General features: G+C 49.1%; 3 protein-coding genes and 1 pseudogene across 3 annotated transcripts in view; 3 read left to right on the top strand and 1 right to left on the bottom strand.

Annotated features, from left to right (window-relative positions):
• Positions 1 to 23521, top strand: LOC149464996 (uncharacterized). Its single transcript, XM_089673763.1, has 9 exons — positions 1 to 91; positions 928 to 1031; positions 1114 to 1237; positions 1354 to 1553; positions 1635 to 1853; positions 2571 to 2645; positions 2765 to 2906; positions 8939 to 9748; positions 20972 to 23521. Exons 3-9 carry the CDS (start codon positions 1153 to 1155, stop codon positions 22423 to 22425), a joined length of 2985 nt encoding a protein of 994 aa, XP_089529889.1. The 5' UTR covers positions 1 to 91; positions 928 to 1031; positions 1114 to 1152; the 3' UTR covers positions 22426 to 23521.
• The window catches only part of LOC149464993 (uncharacterized), a 374728-nt gene that overhangs the window by 86210 nt on the left and 264414 nt on the right, over positions 1 to 24104 (bottom strand). The gene's annotated exons all lie outside the window — the stretch shown is intronic.
• Positions 3250 to 3366, top strand: LOC149464997 (U2 spliceosomal RNA; annotated as a pseudogene).
• Positions 10591 to 20285, top strand: LOC149464998 (gastrula zinc finger protein XlCGF48.2-like). The gene is made up of 7 exons (XM_089673729.1): positions 10591 to 14155; positions 14228 to 14341; positions 14767 to 15182; positions 19279 to 19534; positions 19651 to 19748; positions 19828 to 20034; positions 20158 to 20285. Exons 1-3 carry the CDS (start codon positions 14084 to 14086, stop codon positions 14995 to 14997), a joined length of 417 nt encoding a protein of 138 aa, XP_089529855.1. The 5' UTR covers positions 10591 to 14083; the 3' UTR covers positions 14998 to 15182; positions 19279 to 19534; positions 19651 to 19748; positions 19828 to 20034; positions 20158 to 20285.

Raw genomic sequence — 24104 nt, forward strand, 5'->3', positions numbered from 1 at the left:
AGTGATGTCAGATACAGACAGGAAGTTCCGGATGAGAGGTGAGTTGGGATGAAGTAGAGAGGAGACATTGCTGGAAGTGGCAACAGAGGAGGTAATAAGATCCTTTTTTCTATTTACACCCAGTAACCCCCCGTCATGTCCTTCCTCTTCCTCCATCGTCATGTTAATCCTCTTCCTCCATTGTTATGTTCATCCTCTTCATTGTCACGCCCGTCCTCTTCCTCCATCATAACGTTCATTCTCTTCCTCCATCTTCGCGTCCAGGGGCGGACTGACCATTTGGGAACTCGGGTAATGCCCCAGGGCCCGATGTCAGTAGGGGGCCCCATGAGATGCCCCTGGTACCTTTCATAGGATTTTTTGGGTGTGGTTTGAGTGTGGGCTAGGACACAGGGGCCCCATGATCCCCTATTGCCCGGGGGCCCTATGAGTTGTCAGTCCGCCCCTGGTCGCGTCCGTCCTCTTCCTCCATCGTCACGTCTGTCCTCCATTGTCATATGCATCCTCTTCCTCCATCGTCGCGCCCATCCTCTTCCTCCACCATCACGTCTGCCCTCTTCCTCCATCGTCACACCTGTCCTCTCCCTCCACTGTCACATCCGTCCTCTTCCTCCATCATCATGGCTGTCCTCTTCCTCCATAGTCACGTCCGTCCTCTTCCTCCATAGTCACTGTGACGTCTTCTATCTCTAGCAGATGATGATACACACATATATAGTGTGGGAACCAGATTAACCCCTTCAGGGGCACATGACATCACTCTCATCTCTATTAATAAAACAAAGACCTGACCGGAGAGGTGAGGAGGATTCTGGGAGGTCACATGACGTCACTCTCATCTCTATTAATAAAACACAGACCTGACCGGAGAGGTGGGGAGGATTCTGGGAATCTCATTGGATTTTTTTTATTTGTGTTCAAATTTAGAGTTTTCCTCCTGTGAAGTCTGGAGATCATATGAACATCACATTGCCTCCACCTCCCTCCCTGATAGAAGAGAGAAAAAGAAGATTCTAGAAGTGACAGGAGAGGTGAGCGGTGCCAGGAATTCTGGGACATTCTCCAGTAACAGACAAGGTGTCTGGATGGTGACTGTAGCATTGTGTGTGTCAGGTTCCTATAAGGTGTCAGGGTGTCACTGTCTATTTCTCCATGGAGGAGTGGGAGTATTTAGAAGGACACAAGGACCTCTACAAGGACGTCATGATGGACAATCAGCCGCCCCTCACATCACCGGGTAAGAGGAGACTTTATTGTAAAGGAGAGAGCAGTACGGAGGATCCACCTAGATCCCCCATCATGTGATAAACACGTAGAAACAATGGATTCAGTCAGTGTGTGTGTTTCCTACAGATGGATCCAGTCATGGGAACCCACCAGAGAGATGTCCCCGTCCTCTGTATTCCCGGGATTCCACACAGGAAGGTCACACCATCCCTCATCATCATCAGGTAGGTGGATCCAGTCATGGGAACCCACCAGAGAGATGTCCCCGTCCTCTGTATTCCCGGGATTCCACACAGGAAGGTCACACCATCCCTCACCATCATCAGGTAGATGAGGAACAATTTTTGGTAGTTGTGATTTCTATACAAGCTTGTTTGTTACTATGAATATTTTATTGTATCTTTCAGAGTGGAAGCCTCGTTGATGACAACATTGTCAAAGAAGAGTATAAAGAGGATGATGAGGCGTATGGTGTAATGAAGGATCTTTGTGAAGGACACAAGGATCCTTCCAAGGACATTATGATGGAGCCATCTGATACCAGGAACCCACCAGAGAGATGTCCCCGTCCTCTGTATCCCCTGGATTCCACACAGGAAGGTCACACCATCCCTCACCATCATCAGGTAGGTGGATCCAGTCATGGGAACCCACCAGAGAGATGTCTCCGTCCTCTGTATTCCCGGGATTCCACACAGGAAGGTCACACCATCCCTCACCATCATCGGGTAGTTGGATCCAGTCATGGGAACCCACCAGGGAGATGTCCTCGTCCTCTATATTCCCGGGATTCCACACAGGAAGGTCACACCATCCCTCGCCATCATCAGGTAGATGGATCCAGTCATGGGAACCCACCAGAGAGATGTCCCTGTCCTTTGTATTCCCGGGATTCTACACAGGAAGGTCACACCATCCCTCACCATCATCAGGTAGATGGATCCAGTTGTGGGAACCCACCAGAGAGATGTACCCATCCTCTTTATTCCTGGGATTCCACACAGGAAGGTCACACCATCCCTCACCATCATCAGGTAGATAGATCCAGTCATGGGAACCCACCAGAGAGATGTCCCGGTCCTCTGTATTCCCAGGATTCCACACAGGAAGGTCACACCATCCCTCACCATCATCAGGTAGATGGATCCAGTCATGGGAACCCACCAGAGAGATGTCCCGGTCCTCTGTATTCCCGGGATTCCACACAGGAAGGTCACACCATCTCTCACTGTTACAAGGTTGGTGGGATGGAACATCTACAACATGGACTCGTGGAGTTTTTTATGTGATGTCACAAAAATAAATCCTATATTATACAGATATTTTCTCTCCTGTTGGTTTAGGGTGAAGATCTGACAAATATAAAAGTTGAGGTGAAAGCAGAAGAAGAAGGTCACACCATTCCTCACCATTACAAGGTTGGTGGGATGGAGCATTTAGAACATGGACTTGCAGAGAGAATGTGTTGATCTTTTTATGTGATGTCACAATTTTAAAGTTTGTATTTTACAGATATTTTTTAATTTTTTTGGTTTAGGGTGAAGATCTGAGAGATAAAAAAGTTGAGGTGAAATTAGAAGAAGAAGAGGCGTATGTGAGGGATGATCAGCAGTCTATGGAGGAGGATGGAATAACGGGGACATTTATAGAGGAGGACACTTCTACAGAGATCAGCACAGGTGGGTCATGAACACGAAATCCATTCCTCCACCCATACTGCTCACTGATTGGTCCAGCGTAGGGCGGGGACTGGGTGATATCAGCCTGTAATACCCTGGTCACTTTCCTGAGCTGTGTTCCCTGTCCTGTATTCCTGGATTCCTCTCGGATAATCTTCCTTCTCTGTGCTGCAGACAAAATTTATGTCTCTAGACTGGATTTATGGAGATTCCGGGGATCAGCCGGCAGCAAAATGTGGATGTTCACCATAAGCATGGCTCAGCCTAGACACCCGGGGCATGTGTGTGAGGTCTTCTGCCCCATCCCGGGTATATTATTATTATTATTATACAGTATTTATATAGCGCTTCTCTGCCTTTTGGCTAAGATAAAGTGTAGTATCTGTTCTTATTAGTGTCCAGTAGGGGTGCTCCACCATCATTCCTGCTTGCGGGGATGATTGGTTGTATAGTACTCCTGCTGGAAGGATGGGGGTCCTGATGGTTAGTACAGGCTGGAACAGAAACCGAGGTGCCCACAGGCTGTTGGGGCCCAGGAGTAATTCCCCCTGGAAAACCTGAGGGGCCCAGTTCCTCCTGGTTTGAATGGATCTACCTTGTCTGGCCAGGGAGGCAGAAAGTCCACGAACCAGTGCCCCCTGAGAGTGGTCGCCTCAGGGGTGCTCCTAGTAACACTTGGGGGTGGGATCCCAATGTGTGAAACGTGCACATGATCACTGTTCAAAACACTTTTCCTGCACTGCACCTTTTAGGGCTAGGCCTTTTGGCTAAGTCCAGGGCAATTTTTATGCTACGGGCCTCAGGGCCTAGCCAGTGCACAATTGCACGGCCACTTTTTTATTTTTACTTATTTATTTAATGTATTTTTCCTTCACTGTTTGTCACTTTTTCACTTATGTGTGTGTTTTCTTTCTCACGGATGGTAGGGTGTGGGTCCTCGGGCCTGCCTTGAAGTCTAGGGGGAGGATGTGTGGCCTTTTGGTTCCTTCCTCCCCTATCCCTAGGGGGTTTTCTCTTCGGGAGAGTCCCCTTACCAAGTACTTGGTGGCTGGCCTCGGCTAGCCACAAGGAAAGGGGTCCACCAGGCCTTTTGGCTAGGAGGACCACATGGGAACCTTGTCCCTGTCAGGAGCTTCGTGCCCCGGGGGATCGGGGTAGAGATCCTACCCCTTTGGGGGGTGGACAAAGCACACCCCTAAGTGCACTTTTTTGTGTTGGTTTTGCACTAGCACGTTTTTTGTACACTTACGGGTTTTTCGTTTTTTCGCACGTTTGCGGACTTTAAAAAAAATAGATATAACGCTAAAGGTTTGCTCAGCGCTGTACATTATAGTGGGGGACAGAACATGGGACAATACAGTAACAAAACAAAACACGAGGGATTCAAGGGCCCTGCTCTTTTGAGCTTACAATCTAGGAGGGAGGGGATAGTGGTACAAGAGGAAATGGCTGTGGGGGATGGAGTGGTAGGAGGAGTGGAGGAGATCGGCTGTTAGGTGAGGGTGGGGTAGGCTTCCTTGAAGGGATGGGTTTTCAGAGTGTGCCTAAAGGTGAGGAGGGTAGGTGACAGTCTGATGGATTTGGGTAGTGAGTTCCAGAGGATGGGGGAAGTCCTGGAGAAGTCCTGCAGTCGGGAGTGGGAGGTGGAGACCAGGGAGCTAGAAAGAAGGAGGTCTTGTAAGGAGCGAAGAGTACGGGTTGAGTGGTATTTGGGTATCAGGTCGGTGAGGTAGTTTGGGGCAGCGTTATGAATGGCTTTGTATGTCTGTGTTAGTAGTTTGAATTTAATGCGTTGGGCAATCGGGAGCCAGTGGAGGGAATGACAGAGGGGGGTGGCAGAAGCGGAGCGGTTGGTAAAGTGGATGAGTCTGGCCACTGAGTTCAGGATAGACTGAAGCGGGGATAGTCTGCAATGAGGTAGGCCGGTGAGAAGGGAGTTGCAGTAGCCCACATGTGAGATAATAAGGGAGTGTACGAGTTGTTTAGTAGTGTCTGGAGTTAGGAACGAACGTATTTTGGAGATGTTGCGGAGGTGGAGCCTGCATGAGTTTTCCAACGATTGGACATGGGGTTGGAAGGACAGGTTTGAGTCTAGAGTGATACCTAGGACTTTGGCTTGCGGGGTGGGACTGATGGTGGCGTTGTGATGGGGAGGGGGGGGCACGGGCTGGGGGGGGAAATCAGGAGCTCGGTTTTGGAAAGGTTCAATTTGAGGAAATGGAGCGACATCCAGTCTGATATGTCGTTCAGTAGGTGGGTAATACGGGCGGAGAATGAAGGGATGAAGCGAGGGGTGGAGATGTAAATTTGCGTGTCATCGGCATAGAGGTGATAGTTGAAGCCGTGGGAGTGTATCAGTTTGCCAAGGGAGGAGGTGTAGATGGAGAAGGGAACCGAGGACCGAGCCTTTGGGAACTCCAACAGAGAGGGGGAGAGAGGGGGAGGTGGTAGCATTATAGGTAACGCTTAAGGAGCGTTGGGATAGATAGGAGGAGAGCCAGCAGAGAGCGGAGTCTCTGATGCTGAGGGAGTGTAGTTTGTTAAGGAGGAGGGGGTGGTCGACTGTGTCGAAGTCCGTGGAAAGGTCGAGGAGTAGGAGGACTGAGTAGTGGCCATTAGCTTTGGCGGTTAGCAGGTCATTAGTGATTTTAAGTAGGGCGGTTTCGGTGGAGTGTAGGGGACAGAAGCCAGACTGTAGTGGATCTAGGAGGTTGTTGTCAGTGAGGTGGGCGCTTAGGCGATTGTAGACTAAGCGCTCAAGGAGCTTGGAAGTAAATGGCAGCAGGGAGATGGGTCTAAGGTTGTTCAGGTCGATGGGGTCCAGGGAGGGTTTTTTGAGTATGGGGGTGATGTGCGCGTGCTTTAGGGGGGAGGGGAATGCGCCAGTAGAGAGGGAGAGATTGAAGATGTGGGTGAGGGAGCGTAGGATGGAGGAGGAGGGTGACCGGAGGAGTTGTGTTGGGACAGGGTCAAGGGGGCAAGTGGTGAGGCGGGCTTTTGAGAAGACCTTAGTGACCTCCTCAGTGGTAGCAAGGCTGAAGGAGTGGAGTGTTGGGGAGGTTATAGTGTGCGGGACGTTAGGTGTAGTGGGGGGTAGGGCGGTTGCGAGGTCAGAGGAGAGAAGAGTTGGTGGGGTTATGGTGGGAGGGAGGTTAGGTGGGGAGGTAGGTTGAGCATTGGCGATGTCCTTACGGATTGCGTCGATCTTATTTTGGAAGTGATTGGCAATCTCGTGGGCGGTGAGTGAGGTACTGGGTGGGGGTGGGGGGGAGAGAGTAGGGAGTTGAAAGTGGAGAAGAGCTGGCGAGGACAGGTGGAGAGGGTGTTGATGAGGGTTACAAAGTAGGCTTGTTTGGTGGCATGGAGGGAGGAGGAGTAGGTGAGGAAGGTTGATTTGTAGAGGGAGAATGCTTGAGGGGATCTGGTTTTGCACCATAATCGCTCCAGCGCACGACTGCGTCATTTAAGATTTTTAGTGTGGTCGTTCTGCCAGGGTTGAAGCGGTCGGGGTCTAATGCTACATGTGTTTAGGGGTGCTAAGGAGTCTAGGGTAGCTGACAGCGAGTCGTTATACGCAGTAGCAGCCAGGTCAGAGCATGACAGTGGAAGCATACTGTCCTACAGACGGTCAGCTGCAGAGTGGAGAGGGGCCGGGTTCAGGTTGCGGAGGTTACGGCTGGTGATGGTTTGACGTTTAGGGGGGGGGGCATTATATGACGGGGAGATAGAGAACTTAATGAAGTTGTGGTCAGAGAGAGGGAAAGGGGTGTTTGTGAGGTTGTGGAGGGTGCAGAGATGGGAGAAAACGAGGTCCAGGGTATTCCCATTGGTGTGGGTGGAGGACTGTGTGCACTGTGTGAGTGCAAAAGCAGAGGTTAAGTGGAGGAGTTGGGATGTGGCCAGGTTGTTGACATTGATAGGGATATTGAAGTCTCCGAGGATGATGGTGGGTAGCTCAGAGGAGAGGAAGAAGGGCAGCCAGGCGGAAAAGTCGTCAAGGAAGCGGGATAGGGGTCCAGGAGGCCGATAGATTACTGCAATCCTCAGAGGGGTGGAAGAGAAGAGTCGGATGCAGTGGGCTTCGAAGGAGGAGAAGGATAGAGAGGGGGGGTTTGGGAGGACCTGGAAGGTGGTCAGCGGTGACAAGAGCATGCTGACCCCACCACCTCTACGGCCGCTTGGTCTGGGTGAATGGGACCAGACGAGACCTCCATAGGAGAGTGCTGCAGGGGAGGTAGAGTCAGTGGCTTGGATCCAGGTTTCAATGACCGCTAGGAGGTTGAGGGAGTGGGAGATAAAGAGGTCATGGATGGCGGTGAGCTTGTTGCAAACCGATCGGGCGTTCAGGAGTGCAACCGAGAGTGGAGGGATGGATGCGGGGAGGAGGGGGACAGGTATAAGGTTGAGGGGGTTGCGGCGGTTCGTGGGGTTAGGAGGGTGCCTAGTAGGTAAGTGAGGTAGAGAAGGACCAGGGTTTGGGGAGAGGTTAGGAGAGGTTAGGAGAAGAAGAAGGTTGAGGAAAGTAACATGGGAGCGGATGTACACGAGTGCACATGCCTTCCTGTCCTGGTGTTTGGGTCAGCAGGAGAGTGAAGTATCAGCAGGAGGTGATGAGAGCAGTAGTAGGGAGATGGTAGCAGTGAGGGTGAGATGTACAAGTTTTGGGGTGGAGCAGAGGGGAAAAGAAATGAGATTTTGGGAACACAAGAAAGTGATATGAAAAGGAGGAGTAGAGGGGACATATTAAAAAGGTACTCGGAGTGGGACTCTGCAAGAGATGTTTCCCAGGGTGTTTGCTTGCAGTCTGTCCAGCATGCAGTAGAGTGTCTTGCTGTTGTTGTATCTTCCTGCTGCTTGAGTTCTCCTGCTTTAGTTCAACTGCTGTGTTTAACTGCTTCTTCTTAGCACTCCATCAACGCAGCACTCACGCAATGCAGCACCCCCAGCAGAGACTATGTCCCCCATCAGTGATCTCCCCCCATGAGCTGATCTAAATTTATAGGGAGATGCTCAAATGAACATTATATATAGACAAATATCTGACACAGCAATTCCCCCGGGGTCACTTACTGTCTGCTGGCTGGTGGAGGGATATGTCTGTATAGTCTCAGACCCAAGTCACTGAGCGCCGTCTCAGGAGATGGGAGGCAGCGGGGTGGGACCTCTGCAACCTACCAATTTAACCTACCACTGATTGCTGAATACCAATAGTATGAGTCCTGACTCTTACACTTTATAATTTATATTATACATTACATACTCCTGACCCCTGCACTATATACTCTATATTGTACATTACATACTCCTGACCCCTGCACTATATACTCCATGTTGTACATTACATACTCCTGACCCCTGCACTATATACTCTGTGTCGCACATTACATACTCCGGACCCCTGCACTATATACTCCATGTTATACATTACATACTCCTGACCCCTGCACTATATACTCCGTGTTGTACATTACATACTCCTGACCCCTGCACTATATACTCCATGTTGTACATTAAATACTCCTGACCCCTGCACTATATACTTCATGTTGTACATTACATACTCCTGACCCCTGCACTATATACTCCGTGTTGTACATTCCATACTCCTGCTCTCCCCCCTCCCCCACTGCTATATATACACATAATATGTCTTCTCCTCTGTTCCCCCCATTTCCTACCAGCTGGACATTTTAGATCGGATGATGTGATTGGAGCACAGACTGTTACATGGTGATAATAATGTGATCACATCCTCCAACCAGAAAGTGATAATGGGGGAGGAGCCAATACCCCAATGATGCTGGTCTTCAGGATGGGGAGGAGCCAATACCACAATGATGGTGGTCTTCAGGATGGGGAGGAGCCAATACCCCAATGATGGTGGTCTTCAGGATGGGGGAGGAGCCAATACCCCAATGATGGTGGTCTTCAGGATGAGTCCAGTCTTCCTCTTGGTTGTCCTCCCCCCATCCTCACTCTCTGACCTCTGGTGGGGCTCCTGTCTAGTAATCCTCTTTGTCTTTGTATTTTAGTCCATAGCCGGGAGATGAGGAAAACCTCCGAGGATTGTCTCACTTTGTCTCCAGACTGGAAAGTAGAAGATGAGGACATCACACAGTATAGTCCAGGAGAAAACCCGCCTCCCTCCAATGTCCATCCGGCACCACCCAGTGTAGATGGACCATCGGATTCCTCGTATCCTGAGGACCCTCCGATTGTGCGGGACCGGGCTGGCCTTCCAACAGGGAAGAGCTTCTCTTGTACTGAGTGTGGGAAGTGCTTTTCAAACACATCCAATTTCTACAGACATCAAAGATCTCACACTGCAGAGAAGCCACATTCTTGTTCTGAGTGTGGGAAATGTTTTTCAGAGAAGTCCAATCTTTACAAACATCAGAGACTGCACACGGGGGAAAAACCATATGCCTGTTCTGAGTGCGGGAAATGTTTTTCAAACACATCCAATTTCTACAGACATCAGAGATCTCACACGTTAGAAAAGCAGTATTCCTGTCCGGAATGCGGGAAATGTTTTTCACAGAAGTCCCATCTTTATTATCATCAGAGATTGCACACGGGGGAAAAGCCTTATGCCTGTCCTGAGTGTGGGAAATGTTTTTCAATGAAGTCCAGTCTTGATACACATCAAAGACTGCACACGGGTGAGAAACCGTATTCTTGTCCTGAGTGTGGGAAATGTTTTTCAGTGAAATCTAACCTTTACACACATCAGAGACTGCACAAAGGTGAGAAGCCGTATTCCTGTCCTGAGTGCGGGAAATGTTTTTCAAAGACGTCTAATCTTCACAGACATCAGAGATCGCACACGGGGGAGAAGCCACGTTCCTGTCCTGAGTGAGTTCCTCACTGAAGTCCTGTCTTCCTGTACATCAGGGGTCCCACACAACCCTGGAGGTGTATTAGTGCCTTGAGTGCAGGTAATGTCTTCTAGATGAATGTTGCTGGACATCCCAGCTCTTATATGGGAAAGAAGCACAGCCTGATATACACCTCAGATATGCTCCATGGCTGATCTTCATCATTGAAGAAACAGTTCATAAGGAGGTCAGAGGTCACCAAAGACGTGGATGAAGTGTGGGACAGGGTTGGCCATTGATAGCAGGAGAAGAATAAAGATGGAGTCCTGACCTGTCATTGGCTGAGTGGATTTTGTGGGGGGAGATTTCACAAACACTTAGAGGTCTGTGACAAAACTATCATGTACATCCCCGTGTACAGAGCACAGGGGTCGGGAGAATGTTATGTAGATAACATTCTCCCGACCCCTGCGCTCTGTATACGGGGATGTACATAATTCTCCTGACCCCTGCGCTCTGTACACGGGGATGTACATAACATTCTCCTGACCTCTGCGCTCTCTATACGGGGATGTACATAACATTCTCCCGACCCCTGCGCTCTGTACACGGGGATGTACGTAACATTCTCCCGACCCCTGCGCTCTGTACAAGGGGATGTACGTAACATTCTCCCGACCCCTGCGCTCTGTACACGGGGATGTACGTAACATTCTCCCGACCCCGGCGCTCTGTATACGGGGATGTGTACAGAGCGCAGGGTTGGGAGAATGTTATGTACATCCCTGTGTGCAGAGCGCATGGACGGGAGAATGTTATGTTCATCCCCGTGTACAGAGCGCAGGGTTTGGAGAATGTTATGTACATCCCCGTGTACAGAGCGCAGGGGTCGGTGGAATTTTATGTACATCCCCGTGTACAGAGTGCAGGGGTCAGGCGTTTTTCATATATAGCTTAATATACATTATGCAGTGCAGTATGATTTTGGGGTCTTTGCTGTAGATCAGGGGTGTCAAACTTGCGGCCCTCCAGCTGTTGCGGAACTACAAGTCCCATCATGCCTCTGCCTTTGGGAGTCATGCATGTATCTATCAGTCTTGCAATGCCTCATGGGACTTGTAGATTGGCAACAGCTGGAGGGCTGCCCGTTTGACACCCTTGCTGTAGAGGATCGTTCCAGCCTGGAGGGGGGATCTACTGCCAGAGGCCTCAGAAGGTCTCGAATGTTGAGACCTGGGTTCTGCCAAGAGCTGACTGGGGGGCCGTCTACATAAGGTCTGGTCTGGTATCATGGAGGAAGGCTGCTAGCTGCTTCTGGGCCTTGTGAGTACAGACACCCCTAAAAGTCCTGAGAGACTGTGTGCTACATAACCCCCTCTGGTTCTAGAGAGTCAGCTGCGGGTCTAGATAAAGGGGGCCCCGGCTGGTGTTCTGAAGAGCTTTGTCCATGCTGCTGCTCTTACATTGGTGGCCAATGGGAGAAGGACCCCCTTATATCAGTGGTCAGTGTAGTGGTCCCTTACATTGGTGACCAATGGGAGAAGGACCCCCTTATATCAGTGGTCAGTAGGAGAAGGATCCCCTTATATCAGTGGTCAGTGTACCGATACCTTACATTGGTGACCGATGGAAGAAGGACCCCTTATATCAGTGGTCAGTGTAGTGGTCCCTTACAATGGTGACCGATGGGAAAAGGACCCCTTATATCAGTGGTCAGTGTAGTGGCCCCTTACATTGGTGACCGATGGGAGAAAGACCCCTTATATCAGTGGTCAGTATAGTGGTCCCTTACAATGGTGACCAATGGGAGAAGGACCCCTTATATCAGTGGTCAGTGTAGTTGTCCCTTACATTGGTGACCTATGGGAAAAGGACCCCTTATATCAGTGGTCAGTGTAGTGGCCCCTTACATTGGTGACCGATGGGAGAAAGACCCCTTATATCAGTGGTCAGTATAGTGGTCCCTTACAATGGTGACCAATGGGAGAAGGACCCCTTATATCAGTGGTCAGTGTAGTTGTCCCTTACATTGGTGACCGATGGGAAAAGGACCCCTTATATCAGTGGTCAGTGTAGTGGCCCCTTACATTGGTGACCGATGGGAGAAAGACCCCTTATATCAGTGGTCAGTGTAGTGGTCCCTTACAATGGTGACCGATGGGAGAAGGACCCCTTATATCAGTGGTCAGTGTAGTGGTCCCTTACAATGGTGACCGATGGGAGAAGGACCCCTTATATCAGTGGTCAGTGTAGTGGCCCCTTACATTGGTGACCGATGGGAGAAAGACCCCTTATATCAGTGGTCAGTATAGTGGTCCCTTACAATGGTGACCAATGGGAGAAGGACCCCTTATATCAGTGGTCAGTGTAGTTGTCCCTTACATTGGTGACCGATGGGAAAAGGACCCCTTATATCAGCGGTCAGTGTAGTGGCCCCTTACATTGATGACCGATGGGAGAAAGACCCCTTATATCAGTGGTCAGTGTAGTGGTCCCTTACAATGGTGACCGATGGGAGAAGGACCCCCTTATATCAGTGGTCAGTGTAGTGGTCCCTTACATTGATGACCAATGGGAGAAGGACCCTGTCACAGTTGGCGTTCTCCCACCTCCGCTGGCCCGCATCTGGAATGACCCCCTGCTGTCTCTCGTCCTGCCGCGGCACTTTTGAAGCCGAGCTGCGCAGGACGAGAGGCGCGGCCCCTCTCACCTCTGCCACTATCTTATCCCCATCCGGCGAGGCCGGAGGGGAGAAGATAGCGAGGTTCACACCTCTCTGCTGAGAGGTGCGAACCTCCTGCAGAGATGTTCCGGACCACGGCGTCCGGCTGAGGCACGAGGAGTTCCTGTGCTTGCGGATGCCTCAGGACAAAGGCTGCGCTCACAAGAGTGCGACCCGTATCCAGAGGGGCGTGCCTCATTGCCAGGACGACTGGGAAGCGTCCTGCATCGGCTTAAGAGACTGATGCCGGGCTATTCCTGTTCATTCTCTTCCGCTGCCAAGCCACTGAGGGATCCCAGCTGCGGCGGGACCCTCATGGCCCACTCTGCAAGCCCTGAGACCCCAAGGATAAGGGGGATAGCACAGCAAGCTGCCCCAGAGCCCTGAGACCCCCAAGGATAGGGGGAGAGCCTCTGCAAGCTGCCAAAGCCCTGAGACCCCCAAGGATAGGGGAGAGCCTCTGCAAGCTGCCGCTCTGCACAGCCCAAGCTAAGGGGGAGAACCACACCAGCTGCCCTTTGCAGACACCCAGGACTCGGGGGGAATACTACCACGGACTACGCCACGCATACTCCTGGATTCTGGGCAGGTACTTGTGCCATACTATCTTGTCTCCCTGTGGACCCGGGCGCCCTGTCGGATCCGTGAGTGTATGCCCCCGTTTACCCTGAACTGTTCTTGTACTCCCCCTCTCTGTTTGGATTACAAACTGCTGTAAAGACTTTAACTTTGCCCCTGGGGCTGGACTACAAGTATTTGGGCCCTCTCCTTGCTATTTCCATACTGGGCCCTGTCCTACTCCCTGCAATTCCCCTACTGAGTGACTGTCATTTGTCTCAATAAAGCTTTGTGTGTTTGCCATCCACCTTGTGTGTTCTGTCCTGCCTACCCTCCATCACAGACCCCCTTATATCAGTGGTGGGTGTAGTGGTCCTTTACATTGGTGACCAATGGGAGAAGGACCCCCTTATATCAGTGGTCCCTTACATTGGTGACCAATGGGAGAAGGACCCCCTTATATCTGTGGTCAGTGTGGTTGTCCCTTACATTGATGACCGATGGGAGAAGGACCCCCTTATATCAGTGGTCAGTAGGAGGACATTCTTGCCTTGTTATGAAGTGGAGATACTAACTTTCTTACAGATCTTTCATACCAGCTGTTACTAAGGAACCTCTAGAACCCTTTAGAGGAACCCCTAGAACCCTTTCGGGATGCTGTCATATATAGAAGCAGTAGAAATACGAGTTCTATATCTGATTTTCAGCTCCCATCATACAGGGAAGGACAGCCTAATGTTCTGCCATTCATCCCAACAGCCAAAGTTTAGTCTGAAACGAGGTTCATACTGAGCTCAGCCCGAGATACCAACTGCTACTGAAATAGTTCATTACTCCAAACTCCAGAACCCTTGGGAGGACCCCTGGCTGAGAAAGACTGGACTAGGCAGTCCTATATTTTGTCCCCCTTTGTGGGAGTGGAGGTGACCCCTCTATGAGGACATACAGTCCATCCACACCCAGCACAAGGCCGGGGTCACACTACCAGATGGTTCTCGGGGATGCAGTTCCTCTGAGCTCCACAAGGTGGTGATCTCACTTCTACCCAGACAGGAAGTCTCTATGGAAGACAGGAAGTGATGTCAGGTAGAGCCAAGAAATTCCATAAGGTACGACCTAGAGAGGACATGCTGGAAGTGGCAGCAGAGGAGGTAATAATTTTATATTTACAAGAAACTCTGTATAATTCTTACTTCAGGTTGTTAAAATTATCTCTCTATAAGAAAGCCAGAATAGATAAAATGACGACACGAATGAGGATGGAGGAGGATCGGAGTCACATGACTGAGAGGATTCTAAACCTCACCCTGGAGATCATCTACCTGCTGACCGGAGAGGTGAGGAGGATTCTGGGAGGTCACATGACATCACTATCATCTCTATTAATAAAACACAGACCTGACCGGAGAGGTGAGGAGGATTCTGGGGGGGTCACATGACATCACTCTCATTTCTATTAATAAAACACAGACCTGACTGGAGAGGTGAGGAGGATTCTGGGAGGTCACATGACGTCACTCTCATCTCTATTAATAAAACACAGACCTGACTGGAGAGGTGAGGAGGATTCTGGGAGGTCACATGACATAACTCTCATCTCTATTAATAAAACACAGACCTGACCGGAGAGGTGAGGAGGATTCTGGGAGGTCACATGACATCACTCCTATCTCTATTAATAAAACACAGACCTGACCTGACCGGAGAGGTGAGGAGGATTCTGGGAGTCTAACATGATATTCCTATTGGTTCCCCAATACAGAGATGTCCTCTTCTGAAGTCAGGTGATCATATGACCATCACAGTGCCTCCATATGACTCCCTAAACCCTGAGAGACACAACATGCAGAAGATTCTAGAAGTCACCAAGAAGATGATGGAGCTGCTGACAGGAGAGGTGAGCGGTGCCGGGAATTCTGGGACATTCTCCAGTAACAGACAAGGGATGTGTCTGGATGGTGACTGTATCATTGTGTGTGTCAGGTTCCTATAAGGTGTCAGGGTGTCACTGTCTATTTCTCCATGGAGGAGTGGGAGTATTTAGAAGGACACAAGGACCTCTACAAGGACGTCATGATGGACAATCAGCAGACTTTGAGTTTTGTGAGGAAGGAATTTCCCCGGAATGTGATGATATTGAACATCGCCCTGGAGATCCTCCACCTGCTGACTGGAGAGGTGAGTGTAATGAAGGGGTTAAATCTGACTCTGCTGTACACTGGGGAGGGATTCAGAGTCACTTCAAGTCTTTTGATGTTCTGCTAATCTATGAGGTCATACACACAAGCAAGGCTTTTGTTGTCAGAGCAGGTGTTGGAATTCACACCCCACCCCCACCCTGGTCTTTAACAGTGGAAGGGTGTTTAATGGGCATTGTTAAATAAAACCAGTGTTGTGTATTGCACAAAGTGCAGGGTTCAGGGGTGCGCTGTGTACAGAGTGCAGGGTTCAGGTGTGCATGATATGTAAGGTTTAGCACAAAGTGCCATGTTTGGGAGTTTGCTACATACAGAGTGCAGGGTTCAGCAGTGTCCTTCGTACAGAGTGCAAGGTTCAGGAGTGTGTTGTGTACAGAGTGCAGGATTCAGGGGTGTACTATGTACTGAGTGCAGGGTTCAGGGGTGCGCTGCGTACAGAGTGCATGGTTCAGGAGTGTGCTGCGTACAGAGTGCAGGATTCATGGGTGTACTGTGTACTGAGTGCAGGGTTCAGAGTTGCGCTGCATACAGAGTTCAGGGTTGCGCTGCGTACAGAGTGCAGGGTTCAGGGGTGCGCTGCATACAGACTGCAGGGTTCAGGGTTGCGCTGCATACAGAGTGCAGGTATTTTGCAAATAAATAATCTTTCATCATAAATCTTGGCCAAAATTTATTCCGTTATCTTTTTAGTAAAAAAAAATAAGCCAAATTAGTTTATAACCAAAAATTATAATTTTTGAACATTCTTTTTAAATGTTTATTTAATTTTTTTATATTATTTGTTTTTTTTTTTTTTTGAACATACTGTCACCCTAGCAGTACAGTCACCATGGTGACATTGTACTACTTGTGGGGGGTGATGAAGATTTTTTTTTTTACACTGATTGCTTTTACACCCATAAAAGATGTAGAAGCAATCATTTCTCTTTCTCTCTGTCTGCATTCTTGCAGCCATTGAGAAATACTGAGTGAGCTGTGATTGGTCACAGCTTGTCACATGGTACAAGGCTGTTGTAAATAGCCTTGTACCATGTGACCTCTCTGATCATTCACAGATTTCACACGTAGTAAGCAATGATGAAGTGACATCTTGCTTACTACTTTGCATGTGATCACTGATTGGCCAATCAGTGATCACATGATCGGGACCTCATACAGAGGTCCCGTCCGACGATCGGTGTTTCACTGTGTCCGGAGGACACAGCGGGCACCGGATCGCGGTGCTGCATGCTCCCAGGGAGCACGCACAAGCAGGGTGCGGGGAGGATGTTTATAAACGGTCACCTGACCCTGCAGTGCCACCATCCGGCCGTTTATATACAACGGCCGGACGGGAGGTGGTTAAGGAGGAGGGGGTGGTCAACTGTGTCGAAGGCCGCGGAAAGGTCGAGGAGTAGGAGCACTGAGTAGTGGCCGTTAGCTTTGGCAGTTAGCAGGTCGTTGGTGAGTTTGAGTAAGGCAGTTTCAGTGGAGTGTAGGGGACAGAAGCCAGACTGTAGGGGATCGAGGAGGTTGTTGTCGTTGAGGTGGGAACTCAGGTGATTATAGACTAAGCGCTCGAGGAGTTTGGATGTAAATGGCAGCAGGGAGATGGGTCTAAGGTTGTTCAGGTCAGTGGGATCCAGGGAGGGTTTTTCAAGTATAGGAGTGATGTGCACGTGCTTTAGAGGGGAGGGGAATGCGCCAGTAGAGGGAGAGATTGAATATGTGGGTGAGGGAGCATAGGATGGAGGAGGAGGGTGACCATAGGAGTTGTGTGGGGACAGGGTCAAGGGGGCAGGTGGTGAGGCAGGCTTCGGAGAAGACCTTAGTGACCTCTTCAGTGGTAGCAAGGTCGAAGGAGTGGAGTGTTGGGGAGTTTTAATGTGAGGAATGCTAGGTGGGGTGAAGGTCTGGGCAGTGGCGAGGTCGAAGGAGTGGAGTGTTGGGGGGGTTTTAGTGTGAGGAATGTTAGGTGGGGTGGAGGTCTGGGCAGTGGCGAGGTCGAAGGAGTGGAGTGTTGGGGGGGTTTTAGTGTGAGGAATGTTAGGTGGGGTGGAGGTCTGGGCAGTGGCGAGGTCGAAGGAGTGGAGTGTTGGGGGGGTTTTAGTGTGCGGGATGTTGAGTGGGGGTCTAGGCAGTTGTGAGGTCAGCGGAGGGGAGTGTTGAGGGGGTTATCATGGGAGGGAGGCTAGGTGGGGTGGAAGTCTGAGCAGTGGCGATGTCCCTTCGGATTGCGGTGATCTTGTGTTGGAAGTGGTTAGCAATCTCGTGGGCGAAGTGGTTAGCAATCTCGTGGGCGGTGAGTGAGGTACTGGGTGGAGGTGGGGGGGAGAGAGTAGGGAGTTAAAAGTGGAGAAGAGCCGGCGAGGACAGGTGGAGAGGGTATTGATGAGGGTTACAAAGTAGGCTTGTTTGGCAGCGTGGAGGGAGGAGGTGTAGGTGAGGAAGGCAGATTTATAGCTGGTGAACGCTTGTTGGGATCTGGTTTTGCGCCATAATCGCTCCAGCGCACGGCTGCGTCGTTTAAGATTCTTGGTGTGGTCATTCTGCAGGGTTGAAGCGGTCTGGGTCTAATGCTACGTGTGGTTAGCAGTGCCAAGGAGTCTGGGGCGGCTGATAGCGAGTTGTTATAAGCATTAGTGGCCAGGTCAGGGCAGGACAGTGGAAGGATATTGTCATAAAGTTGTCAGCTGCAGAGTGGAGAGGGGCTGGGTTCAAGTTGCGGAGGTTTCGGCTGGTGATAGTTTGACATTTGGAGGGATAGGTGTTTGAGGACGGGGAGACAGAGAAGGTGATGAGGTTGTGATCAGGGAGAGGAAAGGAGGTGTTTGTGAGGTTGTGGAGGGTGCAGAGATGAGAGAAAACAAGGTCCAGGGTATTCCCATTGCTGTGGGTGGAGGACTGTGTGCACTGTGTGAGTGCAAAAGAAGAGGTTAGGTGGAGGAGTTGGGATGTAGCCAGGTTATTGACGTTGATAGGTATGTTGAAGTCACCAAGGATGATGGTAGGTAGCTCAGAGGAGAGGAAGAAGGGTAACCAGGCGGAGAAGTCATCAAGGAAGCTGAATACGGGTCCAGGAGGCAGATAGATTACCGCAATCCTCAGAGGGGTTGGAGAGAATAGTCGGATGCAGTGGACCTCAAAGGAGGAGAAGGATAGAGAGGGGGGGTTTGGAAAGTCCTCAGCAGTGACAAGAGCATGCCGACCCCACCACCTCTACAACTGCTCGGTCTGGGTGAATGGGTCTAGACGAGACCTCCATAGGAGAGTGCCGCAGGGGAGGTAGAGTCAGTGGCTTGGATCCAGGTTTCAGTGACCGCTAGGTGGTTGAGGGAGTGGGAGATAAAGAGGTCATGGATGGCGGTGAGTTTGTTGCAAACCGATTCAGGAGTGCACACGAGAATGGAGGGGTGGTTGTGGGGAGCAGAGGGACAGGTTGAGGGGGTTGCGGCAGTTTGTGGAAGTGGGAGGGTGCCTAGTGGGTGAGTGAGGTGGTGAGGAACCAGGGTTCGGGGAGATGTCCCCCGCGGTTAGGAGAAGAAGGGTGAGAAAGGTGGTGTGGGAGCAGGATGTGCCTGCCAATGGTGGCGTGTGGGTCAGTGGGAGAGTGGAGTAACAGGAGGAGGTGGTGAGAGCCGTAGTGGGGAGATGGAAGTAGTGAGGGTGCAATGGATAGTTGTTTTGGAGGAGTAAGGGGGTAGAGAGAGGAGATTTTGGGAATGGAGGAGAGGAGTATGAGGAGGAGTACAGGTGGCATTTTAGGAGGGTAAACAGAGTGGTGGACAGGTGAGGGAGGTGAAAGGTTTCTCAAGGCGCATGGTTGCGGATAGTCCGTTGTGCAGTGGCGTATCTCATTGAAGTAGCTTCTAGTAGCCGGAGTTCTAGTGATTAGGTTCTGGGTGGATAGAGATCAGTTCGGTAGGTTGTAGATTACAGGTTCCAGTTTGCGTGAGTCCCAGATTGGAAGGTTATGGGGGGGTCGTCAGGTGGGCTGCAGGTCAGGGTAGGGTTATTAATAAAACACAGACCTGACCGGAGAGGTGAGGAGGATTCTGGGAATGTTGTATGACGTCACTATTGGTGATTTGATTTAGAGTTTGCCTCCTGTGAAGTTTGGTGACCGTGTGACCATCGAAGTGCCTCGACCTCACTCACTGACTCCTGAGAGACACAACATGCAGAAGATTCTAGAAGTCACCAAGAAGATGATGGAGCTGCTGACAGGAGAGGTGAGCGGTGCTGGGAATTCTGGAACCGTATCTACTAAGGAGGAGTGGGAGTATTTAGAAGGACACAAGGACCTCTACAAGGACGTCATGATGGACAATCAGCTGCCCCTCACATCACCGGGTAAGAGGAGACTTTATTGGAAAGGAGAGAGCAGTACGGAGGATCCACCTAGATCCCCCATCATCTGATAAACACATAGAAACAATGGATTCGGTCAGTGTGTGTGTTTCCTACAGATGGATCCAGTCATGGGAACCCACCAGAGAGATGTCCCCGTCCTCTGTATCCCTGGGATTCCACACAGGAAGGTCACACCATCCCTCACCATCATCAGGTAGATGAGGAACAATCACTGTTGGTTCTCATTTATACACAGCATGTTTGTTACAATGTGTGTTTTATTATATATTCAGAGTGGAATCCTCGGGGATGATAATGTTGATGTTAAAGAAGAGTATAAAGAGGAGGATGAGGAGTATGGAGTGATGGAGGAGTTTTCAGAAGGACACAAGGATATGATGGAGCCACCTAATACCAGGAACCCACCAGAGAGATGTCCCCGTCCTCTGTATTCCCGGGATTCCACACAGGAAGGTCACACCATCCCTCACTATTGCAAGGTTGGTGGGATGGAGAATCTAGAACATGGACTCATGGAGACGATGTGCGGATTTTCTATGTGATGTCACAATAATAAATCTTCTATCTTACAGATGATATTTTCTCTCCTTCTCTTGATGTAGAGTGGAGATCCAATCGATATAGAATTTGAGGTGAAATCAGAAGAAGAAGAGGCGTATGTGAGGGATGATCAGCAGTCTATGGAGGAGGATGGAATAACGGGGACATTTATAGAGGAGGACACTCCTACAGAGATCAGTACAGGTGGGTCATGAACACTAAATCCATTCCTCCACCCATACTGCTCACTGATTGGTCCAGGTGATAAAGTTCTCATTGGATCTCTCTCTGTCTGACAAGAGCCTGGAGCTCAGGAGGAACCATTAAACTTGTAAGCTCCTCAGAGACCAAGCTGCCTGATGAGGGTGGAGTCCTGGTTTGGGGGAACCAATCAGCTCCTGTCTAGTAATCCTCTTTGTCTTTGTATTTTAGTCCATGGCCGGGAGATGAGGAAAACCTCCGAGGATTGTCTCACTTTGTCTCCAGACTGGAAAGTAGAAGATGAGGACATCACACAGTATAGTCCAGGAGAAAACCCGGCTCCCTCCAATGTCCATCCAGCACCACCCAGTGTAGATGGACCATCGGATTCCTTGTATCCTGAGGACCCTCAGACTGTGCGGGACCGGGCCGGCCTTCCAACAGGGAAGAGGTTCTCCTGTACTGAGTGCGGGAAATGTTTCCAATGTAAATCCCATCTTGATAGGCATAAAAGATCTCACACGGGGGAGAAACCATACTCCTGTCCTGAGTGCGGGAAATGTTTTTCAGTATCATCTCATCTTTACAGACATCAAAAAACTCACACGGCTGGGAAGCTGAATTCTTTTATTGAGGAACTTCAGACTGTGCAGGACCAGGCCGGCCTTCCAACAGGGAAGAAGTTCTCCTGTACTGAGTGCGGGAAATGTTTCAAACTTAAATCCGGTCTTAATGTGCATAAAAGGTCTCACACGGGGGAAAAGCCGTACTCCTGTACTGAGTGCGGGAAATGTTTCAAACTTAAATCCGGTCTTAATGTGCATAAAAGGTCTCACACGGGGGAGAAGCCGTATTCCTGTTCTGAGTGCGGGAAATGTTTCAGTGTTAAATCTATTCTTATTGAGCATAAAAGATCTCACACAGGGGAGAAGCCATATTCCTGTACTGACTGCGGAAAACGTTTCCATTTTAAATCTGCTCTTCATGTACATAAAAGATCTCACACAGGGGAGAAGCCATATTCCTGTCCTGAGTGTGGGAAATGTTTTTCTCAAAAGTCCCATCTTTACACACATCAGAGATCTCACACGGGGGAAAAGCCGTATTCCTGTCCTGAGTGCGGAAAACGTTTTTCACAGAGTTCCAGTCTTTCCATACATCAGAAATTGCACACGGGGGAGAATCTGTTTTCCTGCCATATGTGTGGGAAATGTTTTTCAAGGAAGTCCTATCTTTCCATACATCAGAGATCACACTCAGGGGAGAAGCCGTATTTCTGCTTTGAGTGCGGGAAATGTTTCACCTCTAAATCCGGTCTTAATGTGCATAAAAGATCTCACACGGGGGAGAAGCCGTATTCCTGTACTGAGTGCGGGAAATGTTTCCAATCTAAATCCGGTCTTGATGTGCATAAAAGATCTCACACAGGGGAGAAGCCATATTCCTGTTCTGAGTGCGGGAAATGTTTCAGTGATAAAAAGCATCTTAATGAGCATCGGAGATCTCACACAGGGGAGAAGGCACATTCCTGCCCTGAGTGCGGGAAATGTTTTTCAAGGAAGTCCAGTGTTTACATACATCAGAGATCTCACACGGGGGAGAAGCCGTATTCCTGTCCTGAGTGCGGGAAATGTTTTAGTTTGAATTCCCATCTCATTTCACATTTAAGATCTCACATAGGTGAGAAGCCACATCCCTGCTTTGAGTGCGGGAAATGTTTTGTAACAAAATCGCAGCTTGTCAGACATCATAGAACCCACACAGGAGAGAAGCCTCATTCCTGTCCTGAGTGCGGGAAATGTTTTTCAGTAAAGATGAATCTTATCGAACATCAGAAAACTCACACCGGGGAGAAGCCTCATTCCTGTCCTGACTGTGGGAAATGTTTTTTACGGAAGTCCAGTCTTTACATACATCAGAGATCTCACACGGGGGAGAAGCCGTATTCCTGTCTTGAGTGCGGGAAATGTTTTTCAGCGAGGTCCAGTCTTTACATACATCAGAGATCTCACACGGGGGAGAAGCCGTATTCCTGTCTTGAGTGCGGGAAATGTTTTTCAGCGAGGTCCAGTCTTTACATACATCAGAGATCTCACACGGGGGAGAAGCCACGTTCCTGTCCTGAGTGAGGGAAATGTTCCTCACTGAAGTCTTGTCTTCCTGTACATCAGGGGTCCCACACAACCCTGGAGGTGTATTAGTGTTTTGAGTGCAGGAAATGTCTTCTAGATGAATGTTGCTGGACACCCCAGCTCTCATGTGGGGAAGATGCACCCCCTGGGGTGTTTAAACGCAGAGCGGTGTCTAAATTAGAAACCAAATGGATATTTGATCTCCGCTCTTTATCTCCACTAGGTTTAAATGTCGATCTCGACATTCATCGTTTTATTGATTATAGCTAAGGAGTACCCCCGTTCATTTATCACTCCTTTTTATGTATACCCCATTGGATACATTATTTTATTTCATATTTTATGTTTTAATATCTTGTCCTCTTCGCATGCGTTTTAGATTTACTTTCACCTTTCATTTACCTCCTCTTTCGGTGGTTTTAGTTGATTTTCCCCCCAGTGTCCTTTTAGATGGTTTTTTATGATATTATTGCCATCTAATCGTTTATATATTTTATAGAGAGTATTAACCACTATGTGCTGATGCCCCTCGTTTAGGAATTCCTATCATTTTATAATATTTTTATTTTATGTTCTACTATTGATACCTTATTCACATTTTTACCCTTTTGAGATTTTTTTTATCTACAAAAGATCCCTTTTTCATTTATATCCTATTTGGTTTTTTTCATTTATACTTTAAATATTTTTTATTTTCTTCTTTTTTCCATGGATCTGTTTGTGTTTATCTATATGGTCTGCTTCTATGTTTTTATGTGATCAGTTGGTGAATAATGCCGGCCGTAGACGGGTCAAAAATCGGCTGATTTTCGCAACGTCAGTGGGTTAATTGGTTGGCTGTATTTGGGGTTTTTGCATATTTTTTTTATCAGTCATGTTGGAAAATTTGTGGCCAGTTTTGACGATTGGCTGATTTTCCCGGAAATGATGGGCAAATCGGCCGATCATTTTACCGATAAAAAATCTGCACATGAGCCGTGACCTGGAAGAAGAAGAAGAGGAGGAAGAAGCAGAAGTCTGCTATTATATTTTATATGAAAAAGTCTTGCGGTTGCAACAAATGTATCCATTAAAAACATTGTAATCCAAATAATGTATTTGTATTGCTTTCACATTGTATGGTGCACTCCCCTGTCTCTGTAAGGGACAGAAGTTATGGAGTTAAAGCTGGCCACAGACGAGTTGAAAATCGGCCTATTTTTCGTCTGAAAAAAAAATTGGCAGATTTTAGCACCGTTAGTGGGTTAATTGTCGGCCGTTTTTCGGGGTTTTTGCACATTTTTTTTTATCGGTCATGTTGGAAAATTTGGGGCCGATTTTGACGATCGGCCGATTTCTTCATTTTCACTCTCTTCTTCTTTTCCTCCTCCCTTCTCCTTCTCCTCCTCTTCCTCCTCCCTTCTTCTTCCTCCTCCTCCCTTCTTCTTCTTCCTCCTCCTTCTTCCTCCTCCTTCTCCTCCTCCTTCCTTCCGTCTTCTCATTATATGGTGTGCTCCCGTCTCTGCAAGGGACAGAAGTTATGGGGTTAATGCTGGCCACAAATTGGCCGATTTTTTTAACGGTGGTAACGTCGGCCGATCGAACAACTTTTCGTTTGTTGTTTTTTTTTTTTTTTAAATCGGCCGATGTTCTTTGACCTGCTTAAGGTATTAAGATTTGATTCACTTGTTTTAGCG

This window comes from Staurois parvus, unplaced genomic scaffold, assembly GCF_062004578.1.
Source record: "Staurois parvus isolate SC_StPar_1 unplaced genomic scaffold, SC_StPar_1.0 ptg000144l, whole genome shotgun sequence".
Taxonomy (NCBI): domain Eukaryota; kingdom Metazoa; phylum Chordata; class Amphibia; order Anura; family Ranidae; genus Staurois; species Staurois parvus.